The sequence below is a fragment of the Misgurnus anguillicaudatus genome, chromosome 6 (genome assembly GCF_027580225.2).
Source record: "Misgurnus anguillicaudatus chromosome 6, ASM2758022v2, whole genome shotgun sequence".
NCBI classification, from domain to species: Eukaryota; Metazoa; Chordata; class Actinopteri; order Cypriniformes; family Cobitidae; genus Misgurnus; species Misgurnus anguillicaudatus.
In genome coordinates, this window is record NC_073342.2 from 23,247,188 (window position 1) to 23,257,097 (window position 9,910).

The 9,910-nt window shown below is 37.1% G+C and overlaps 2 protein-coding genes across 2 annotated transcripts; one reads left to right on the forward strand and one right to left on the reverse strand.

The window, feature by feature from the left end:
• Positions 1 to 422: 422 nt before the first annotated feature.
• Positions 423 to 5,572, forward strand: dnaja (DnaJ heat shock protein family (Hsp40) member A). The gene is made up of 8 exons (XM_055193179.2): positions 423 to 578; positions 845 to 986; positions 1,294 to 1,474; positions 3,870 to 3,974; positions 4,071 to 4,298; positions 4,377 to 4,607; positions 4,694 to 4,794; positions 4,878 to 5,572. Exons 2-8 carry the CDS (start codon positions 855 to 857, stop codon positions 5,094 to 5,096), a joined length of 1,197 nt encoding a protein of 398 aa, XP_055049154.1. The 5' UTR covers positions 423 to 578; positions 845 to 854; the 3' UTR covers positions 5,097 to 5,572.
• A 2,197-nt stretch (positions 5,573 to 7,769) lies between these two features.
• rps27l (ribosomal protein S27 like) lies at positions 7,770 to 9,455 on the reverse strand. The gene is made up of 5 exons (XM_055192533.2): positions 9,390 to 9,455; positions 8,904 to 9,000; positions 8,309 to 8,417; positions 8,088 to 8,198; positions 7,770 to 7,975 (listed from the first exon to the last, which is right to left on the reverse strand). Exons 2-5 carry the CDS (start codon positions 8,907 to 8,909, stop codon positions 7,947 to 7,949), a joined length of 255 nt encoding a protein of 84 aa, XP_055048508.1. The 5' UTR covers positions 8,910 to 9,000; positions 9,390 to 9,455; the 3' UTR covers positions 7,770 to 7,946.
• Between the last annotated feature and the right edge of the window lie 455 nt (positions 9,456 to 9,910).

Below are 9,910 nucleotides of genomic sequence, written 5' to 3' on the forward strand. Positions count from 1 at the left end.
CATTAATAAACTGGGCCCCGTTTGAGAACCACTGCCACAGCCCTAAAAAAGCAACAAATAGGGAAACGCTTTTAAAAAAGGCTTTTCAATTTGGGGCTATCAACATTCAACATTGGCCTTTGTGGAACCTTATAACCATCATGGGGTCCCCCAGTCAAATTTAGGCACCACAAAATCATAAATCCTTAAGAATCTCGAAGTCATGGGAAAATTGTCAGCACCACCCCAAAACTTAACTTGAAAAGTCTAAGTGACTTTGAATAAAACAGCTATTATAGGCCTATATAATGTCACTAAGTTATATATAATAAAGACAAACATAGTTAAAATGTGGTTTAAACCTCACGTAAAGCTGCTCCACAATTGTCCCCTTTCGTTTTATCCAATCCCATTTTTATTCTCGACCTTCACTCGCACATTCTCAGGAAGCTTCCGGCGGTCGCGCTCGAGAACCTTCTGGAGCTCGCGGCTTATATAAGAGAGAAAGCGCGAGAGCACTGAAGCCATACAGTAGCTACAACCGTCAAAGGGAGAGACAGTGAAACTAGCGACCCGGCTTTTCTTTTTAATTCACTTGCGTAAGTATCTACACACTTTAAATACTCCTAAAAGCATTCGCGAGGCTTTACTATACGCGTTTTGTTGACTTTTATTTACATTTAAACGCCAGTTTTGAGGAACGCAGTATAAAAACCGGCGGATATTATAACGGCGCTAACAGCCTATGTGAAAATATTCCCAGGCTACTTAAAAAGCTTGATTTATTTATGACTAAATGTGGTGTTGTGCTTTACGTATGTTGTAGCGGACAGTGTTGTTAATATGTTGTATATGTGTACTGTAGCTGGATCGAGATGGTTCGAGAAACCGGTTACTACGACCTGCTCGGCGTCAGCCCCAATGCGAGCTTGGACGAGCTTAAGAAGGCATATCGCAAACTGGCGTTGAAATATCACCCGGATAAGAACCCGAATGAAGGCGAAAAAGTAAGTTTAAAGTGTCGAGCCACATGCGGATATCATGTTTCGCGTTGCCTTGTAAATGACAGCGACAGAAATGACAGAAGTTTCTGGAAGAGTCCCGAGCACTTCTGTTACCTTGAGCGGATTACAAGCTGTTTAAAAGCATTCCATTACACCCTTATGTACGTGGCTTCAAACAGCTCATGCTTTCAATTTTGTGTACATTTTGCATGCATATAAATGCACTTCTTACATGCAGGATAGAAACTGGAATATTTATTAATATTTTTGAAACTGAATGTTAACTCCAATACTTTGCTCTGTTCTCCAGTTCAAACTTATATCACAAGCCTATGAGGTCCTGTCAGACCCTAAAAAGCGTGAACTTTATGATCAAGGTGGCGAACAAGCTATCAAGGAGGGTGGTATGGGAGGAGGGGGCTTCTCCTCACCCATGGATATTTTCGACATGTTCTTTGGTGGCGGAGGCAGAATGCAAAGAGAAAGGAAAGGTGAGCAAAAAATACCATCTGTAACAGGTGGTAGTGGGCATATGTGATCGTTTGTAATGTATCTGACATGCATTGCCTCTTCATAGCCTAGGGTATCTGGGTCTCTAATACAACCAGTTTACACTTGTGCGGCAAGATATATTAAATTGCAATAGTTTGGAATAATGATTTTAATACTTTGTTATGTAAATTAAAAGTTGTAGGTCGATACAGACAGCAGAGAGACTGGTGAGACAAAAAAAGCAAGTTCTCGCATATATCATTATTTTCAACACTGTAATAAGTTTAAAGGGACACTCCACTTTTTTTGAAAGTATACTCATTTTCAAGCTCCCGAGTTAAAGGGACACTTCAACCATTTGCATTAAGCTTTGTATCGTTAGAACACCAGTCATTTTTTTGAATGGCCGTGCATATTTTCCTCAGTTTTCCCTGAGACAGGAGAAATACAGATTTCAGTGTTGCACTTCCTTCTTTCAATGATGTAAAAATCGTCATTTTGCATCATTGAAAGAAGGAAGTCCAATATCTTTGTTAAGGGGATGAAACGACAAACACCCTTTTCTCGGCCAAATAGGCACCAAATTCTAAATGTATGTTACATTTCGACTACAAATATGACACACTTTCAATAAAGATTAATGTTTCTACAGGTGAAATGCTCCTTTAAACATTTGATTTTGACCATTTTGGAGTCCATTCGGCTGATCTCCATGTCTGGCGCTAGCACTTTTAGCATAGCTTAGCACAATCCATTGAGTCTGATTAGACCATTAGCGTCACGGCTAAAAATAACTAAAGAGTTTTGATATTTTTCCTATTTAAAACTTGATTCTTCGGAAGTTACATCGTGTACTAAGGCCGACGGAAAATTAAAAGTTCACTCTAAAAAAATAATCCGTAAAAAAACAGATAATGTCCTGGCAGAAAATTACCGGTACCTTTTCCGTTATGTTTACAGACATTTCCGTTTATTCAAAAACTGAACATTCTGTAGATTTACAGAAAAATGTCCGTAGATTTACAGAACATTGTCCGTAACCTTTAGGGACACGTCAATCTGCCTATGAAACGCAACAATGGTGACAATCAACAACAAATGCCGCAATGCATGCCGGGTACCAGGATTCTAGAAAACTGTCTTAACATTTACTCTCACCATTGTTGAGATTTGTATCCAAAGTGTTGATATCTCTGAAGCAAAAACCACAGCTGACAAATTCAGCCATCTTATTCAATACAGTGTGTTTTTAGATCAGGATAGAGGATCACTCTTATACATTTCAGTTCTTTAATCTTATTTTATCATTTCATATTTAAATGTTAGGCAGCATAACATAAAAACAACTCATTTACTATTTTGACATCATAGACAATTCTCCTTCTTCAAACAACCAACAAGTTGTAATTGCTACAAGCAAAAACACTGTTGCAACGCTAAAAGAGCAGAGTCAATTCTGTGAAGCTCAAGGGACAAAAGCCTAACTAAAGAGAACACTCATCTCCATAGTGGTGACTTCAAATGAATCTAAAACAAACACAAACTGTAGATTTAATGTGATAAATGTTGTTGTAAATATCCATTTGACTTACACGTCACATCAAAAAGAAGATTTGTCTACTAAATCACATGTGTGGATGCTGGACTAGTTTAACACTTATATCTTGTTCTGACAGCATTTGTTTAGAAGTTAAACATCATCCATGTTAGAAGATAACTCTGCAAGCAAGTTGTAATTTTAGGTTTCAAACAGAGATGGTGATAGAGAGGCAAAACTGAAAGATTGCAGCAGGGGTTATTGTACCCATAATGCAACATGTTATTAAAAAACGGATAAATGCCTGTAAAACATAAATACGGAAAATTCCTTCATATTTACACAGTACTTTGTCAGTTTTTTTACGGATTTTTTTTTAGAGTGTTGCGATTTTCTAGGCCGATATGGCCAGGAACTCTACTCTCATTCTGGTGTAATAATCAAGGACTTTGCTGCCATACCATGGCTGCAGGCGGCACAATTATATTACCTAGTGCCCGAAAATAGTAACCTGCTATTGAAAGATACTAGGGGACTATTTTAGGTAGCTGCGTAATTTTTATTGCGCCTCCTGCAGCCATGTTATGGCAGCAAAGTCCTTGATTTTTGAGCGCGATGCTAATGGTCTAATCGGATTCTGTGGATTGTGCTGAGCTATGCTGGAGGTGGTGGCGCCAGACCTGGAGATCGGCTGAATGGTTTCCAAGACGGTGGGAATTAAATGTTTAGCTCTGGGGGAGCCGGAAAATGAACATATTTTAAAAAAAGTGAAGTGTTCCTTTCAAATACATAGATTATGTTGTTGACAGACTTACACTTAGCTTGTAAGCTTACATGTTATTTGTACCTTTATTTAGGTAAAAACGTGGTTCACCAACTTGGAGTCACGCTAGAGGAATTGTACAATGGCTCAACAAGAAAACTCGGTCTTCAGAAGAATGTCATCTGTGAGAAATGTGATGGCTACGAGATCTTATGCATCTTTAATGAGAACCTTGTTATTGTAGTGTAACATTATCCATAGTTCGCCCATCTAAGATGTAAGATTTATATTACAGGCTACGGAGGCAAGAAGGGCACGCTTGAAAAATGCTCAACCTGTAAAGGAAGGGGCGTGCAGGTCCAGGTACAACAAATTGGACCTGGAATGATTCAGCAGATTCAGAGCATGTGTTCAGACTGCCAAGGACAGGGAGAGAGATTCAGCTCCAAGGACCGATGCAAGAACTGCAATGGACGCAAAGTAGAACGCAAGAAGAAAATTCTTGAAGTTCACATTGACAAAGGTACGTGAATACCTTTAGTAGATCTTCTACTACTTTACCCTAAAACGTGTTTAACAATATTTGTTATCTTTTTCACAGGTATGAAGGACGGCCAGAGAATTACTTTTAATGGAGAAGGAGATCAAGAGCCAGGACTGGAGCCTGGTGATGTCATCATCGTTCTGGACTTAAAAGAACATCCTGTTTTCCAAAGGCAAGGCGATAACCTGATCATGAAAATGAAGATCAAGCTGGTAGAGGCCCTATGTGGGTTCAATAAGACAGTTCGCACACTAGATGACAGAACACTCATCGTTCATTCATCTCCAGGTATTTCTCATGCACTTGTTATTTAATGAAGATTAAAAATGCATTACTAGTCTAATAATAAAATAACATTGTCGTTTTTTTTTAAGGTAATGTAATAAGACCAAATGACCTAAAATGTATTTATAACGAGGGCATGCCTCTCTACAAAGAACCTTATGAGAAAGGTCTACTCATCGTAAAGTTTGAGGTAAGTTCTGTGCTTGGCACACATTTATTTTAACGAAATTTATAAACAGTTTGACTTCATATCCGTTCAATGTGCTCTTTCAGATTGAGTTCCCAGAGAAACACTGGCTACCTGAGAACATGCTGCCTGATCTGGAAAGGTTACTCCCACCCAGAGAACACATCATGGTGTCTGATGATATGGAAGAGGTTGACCTCTGTGAAATGAGTGACTATGAAAATCAAAAGAGGAGCTACAGTCGTGAAGCCTACGAAGAGGATGAAGGCCCCAGGCAAAGTGGCGTGCAATGCCAGACTCAGTGAACGTCATATTTAATGGGATCATTTGTGTGGTCGTATTTTTTAACGTGACTGCAAATGTAATCTGCGTTTAAGGATGGTTATATTTAGATCTTAAGGAACAATATATACAGTAAGGATTTCCCCTGTATTGATGCCTTAAAAGATGGACCATTTACCGTCCTTCGTTTTTTCTCAGAGAACATTGGATGGTTTGCAGCTATCATCAGAGATGAGAATTATTTAAGACGTTTATTCAATGGGAATATTTTGGAAACTCTTGAACTGTTGGCAACTGATGTTATTTTTTGCATGTAAATTATTTGTGAGTATGCAGTTTGTTTACTTTTGTATGTTTATCAGATCTGCAGTTGTCACCAAGCATTGTTTTTGTCACAAAACCCGGATGAAGATGGTTATTTGTACACAAAGTAATTGTTCTTCACATTCAGCCCTTTGTCAAGTGTTTTGTTTTTCACAAATAAAAAAAACACATTCCCCTTGTTTGTCACAGTGTAGCTTACATTGGCCAAAGTAAAGACTATTGGTTTCTACTTTCTTACTAGATTTCCTGAAATACCTGGTATTATAGTAACATTAATCAAATATTAAACATATAGGGGTGGTTGCACTGACATATTTTTAAATTGCATGTCTTTGTTTGGCCTTTATTTGTTGGATACTTTGTTTTGACTTAAAATGCAAACAAGTAATGTTTTTAGTCAGGTATGTTTGCTAAAACTAGTTATATTTCCGAATTAAACTAAGGCCTAGTCCTGGTTTAAGATAATCCCTGTCTGGGAAACCGCCCCATAGAGGTTTCCCAGACAAGGTTTATCCTGGTCCCATACTAAAATGCATGTTTGAGCGTTCTTCCATTAAATCATTGTTTTGTCTCAAAATGCACATCAGTAATATTTTTTTGTAAAAACTACTTAAATATCCTAATATAACTAGTCCTGGATTAATCTAAAAGCTTGTATGGGAAACGGACCCATAATGTAAACATACACTATATGGACTAAGTATTATATTGGATCACACCCTCCTAATAAACAGGTTGGACTACTTTAGTGATTTCTCTTTGCACAAATCTTTATGCGACAACATATAATGATATTCTTGAGAATTGTGCTTTAAATTTTATAGCAAAAGTTCGGTCAGGGCTCATTTCTATTCCAACATGAAAATGTCCCCATGCACTAAGCAAGGTTTAAACAGATTGATTCAATCTAATGTGAAAGATCTTGACTGGTATGCATAAAAGCCCAGACCTGAACACATTTGGTATGACTTACAGGCTTTGTGACAAACACTAAAACCCATCAACAGGGTTCCCACACCTTAGTTAACTTCAAAATCAAGGACCTTTCAATGACTTTCCAGGTCCAATACCCTCAAATTCAAGGACTAAATGTGGGACACATTTCAAGTGAGAGCCAAGTTACATCGTGTTACCTTTTAAGATACATTGTTACAGTTCCCTTTCGAGGGAACTCGCGCTGCGTCACTGCGGTGACACTTTGGGGACGCCTCCAGTGCTAAGTGCATCTGAATGTGTAAATTAAATTTAACCAATGGTGAGGCTTAACGACAAAGATAGGGTGACGCGGGAGCCAGGAAGTATATCGCTATCTGAAATATTGCCAAAGACGGCGTTACAGGGACGCAGGTAGTATGGCAAGGGAGACACAGCTCCTCGTTCCCTTCTCAGGGAACAACAGTTACATACATAACCCGAGATGTTTTCATGTGTCAAACACAACTGTGCAAAAAAGCATTTTGGTATGAATCAACATTTGCACATGCATTTAAAGCGAACAGTTTAGCACATGTGCTTAAAAAGTCTAGAAATTTTATGATATTATCCTACACTTTACAGGAAATTATATGGATTTTTTCCAGAAAACTTCTTGCATAAAATAGATTCAAGCACTTTCAGTGACCTGTACCTATGTATGTATATTTTCAAAAACTTCCCAGAGCCTTGAATTTTTTTCCCCAGATTCACAAACTTTCAAGGATTTCAAGGACCCGTGGAACCCTGCATCAATGACTTGTAGACAGGGACAGTCATTTTGGATCAGAAGGTGGCCCTTCAAACACTTGTACAGAAACAACCCACGTGAAAAAAGTGCACACAAATACACTTTATTTTGGTACACTTACTGAACTTTTTATTTTTAAGCACTAATTTTGTACAAAAAAAAAAGTACTTAAAATAACTTATGAACAGCTTAAATGTACTAAACGGTATTAATTTGAGACACTTTTTACTATTAAAGAGTATACTTTTTACAAGGTAATACTGATGTAGACCTATACTTTAATTAGTATATTTGTAGGGTAAAACTTCTACACATATATTTAGCACAAAACAACAATGCACTAAACTGTACTTGCTGGTATTTAAGTATATTTTTTGTACATTAAAGTACTTTATTTTTACTCCTAGTAATTATTTTATGATGGTATTGTATAGTACAGCATTATTATTCGTTTTGGTTGGAAATTTCTGGAATAGAAAAAGATGTTTATAAAAAAGTCATGCCAATACTTTACATATTGTGTAAATAGTTTACATACCATAGTTTGATTTAGTAATAAGTATAAAGGGAAAATGACATATTTCTATGTTTAGTAAATCCAAGTGTAAATGTAAAACCGTTTATCCTATAAATTATTGACTGAATTCAGTTTTATCATGCAGAAGATTTATTCAGAAAGCTGAACTAATAACACGGTAGAAAGAACCTGCCATGTATCATTCATAATCACAATTCAAGTTCATTCATTGTAATCAATGAAAAGGTAAGGCATTGAGAAGTTGCACAATCTCTTTGTATTCAAAGCATCATTCCTTGTCCATTCTCCTCAGTGTTGCTTCCTTCTGAAAGAACAACCTTTCCCAAATGGAAAAAGACAGTGTCAGTTCAGGATTAATCATAACATGAACCAAAGTGATAACCAACCATAAATGTCTGACATCAGCTGTTAACAGCCATAAATACACACCTTCAGTCAGCCTGGCCTTCCCACCTGTGGGCTGACACAGCACTGTGGAGCACCCAACACACAACACAACTGTCTGTGCGTGACTGAACACAGTGGTGATTTTATAACAACCTGGACATGAAGAGAAAAGTTATGCATATTTAAATTATTTATACTTTTAAATTAAATACAACCCATAATATGGCAAATTTATTGCTGTTTCTATAGGTTTTTATAACAACCTGGACATTTTACATCCATAAAGTAAGAGTTGGGACTTTGCACAAGTCTTTTCTTTTTGTGCTGTCTTCTCTCAAAATCAAAAGATGGGTTGAGCAGATCCTTGGCCAGCTGTTACAGTAAGAGATGAAAGCAATTATTATAAAGCAGGCAATTTATTTAAATGGCTTACAATGCCATCAGCACCATAATAGTACACTAAATCAAAAGTCATGTAAAATGCATGTCAAGTAAAAAATACTACTTAATAGTGTATAATATATAAAACTGTAACAAAGTAGTCCACTCTTCCTTGCTTTGTTTACCAACAGCCATTTTGATGATTGTCATTATGTCAATTGTTTTTCATAAAACACAATATGTTTAATCCTAACATTACAAATAACACATTAATCTGACTTCAATGACTGTTTTGCATGCTTCTGTGAAACACTTTAAACGTCACACGTGTTAAGTTAAACATAAGGCCCTATCGAGCGCCATGTGTAATCACAAACTTTTCACAATTTACTGCACGGATAAAATAATCGATAACTGGATTGACATTGCGATATCTTAGGAAATAGTTTAGGTTGACTGTCAAGTGCATATACTTACAGGCATTTTTGAGAGATGATGATTTTCGCATTCGTATCGCTGCTGCTTTCCTCAATACTGAAGCGCCACAACACACTGACTCCAGGGTTGCCATGTGCTGCTCATTTAAGGAATATAATAAACATGCCCAGGCATGCTCCACTATAAAACCCACCTTATCAGTGAACTATCCATCGTGACTAGGATTTACTGAACATTACTGCAGTATTGCACTGTTTCAGAGCAACAGTATTCTGGCGGCTTTTATTTCCTTTGTTTTTTTTTAACGAAGAACTGAATATGTCACTAAGCTCCAAAAAAAGAGCATTATCTCTGTTTGATGAGAAGATAACTAAGTCATGACTCATGAAGAACTGCAATACTTATGATAATAATACAATACGTATGATAATAACAACAGCAATAATAATAAAATAATTATATAAAGGTAGGAGATGTACTTCAACGAAAGACAGTAGATAATTTAAGAAAATCCTTAATGCTTACTTTTCCTAGTACTGGCAACCCTGAAGACAGTCGTTCCATCTCTCTGAGGAAAATAGATGTATGTGGTTTCTTGTAGCTGGAATCCAAATTTAAGTTTTAAATATGTGTTTATTATTTAATTTTAATTTTATGTATTTTTATTTTTTATTTAAACCTGCACTAATAACAACTGGGAGATCATGTGATTTGCGCACTCTAGTGGTGGCACCACACCTACAGGGTTCTGACTAGAGAAGATACAGCTATGGCCAAATCTCGCGAGATGTTGGGTTTAAGATTAGGTTTTGAATGGTTTAGAATGAAAAAACAGCGATTCTAGCTAGTTAGGATAGAGTTGCGGTCTAAATTTCGTGAAATGTTGGGTTTAGGGTTAGGTTTGGGGGAAGGATTCGGATTAAAACAGCGCTCGTCCGACGGGATTTAATGAGATTTTGGCCGTAACTGTATCCCTTCTAGCAACAACCCCGCTACAGCACGTGGATTCCTTGAACCCCTTTCCAGTACCACAAGACTTAAATTTA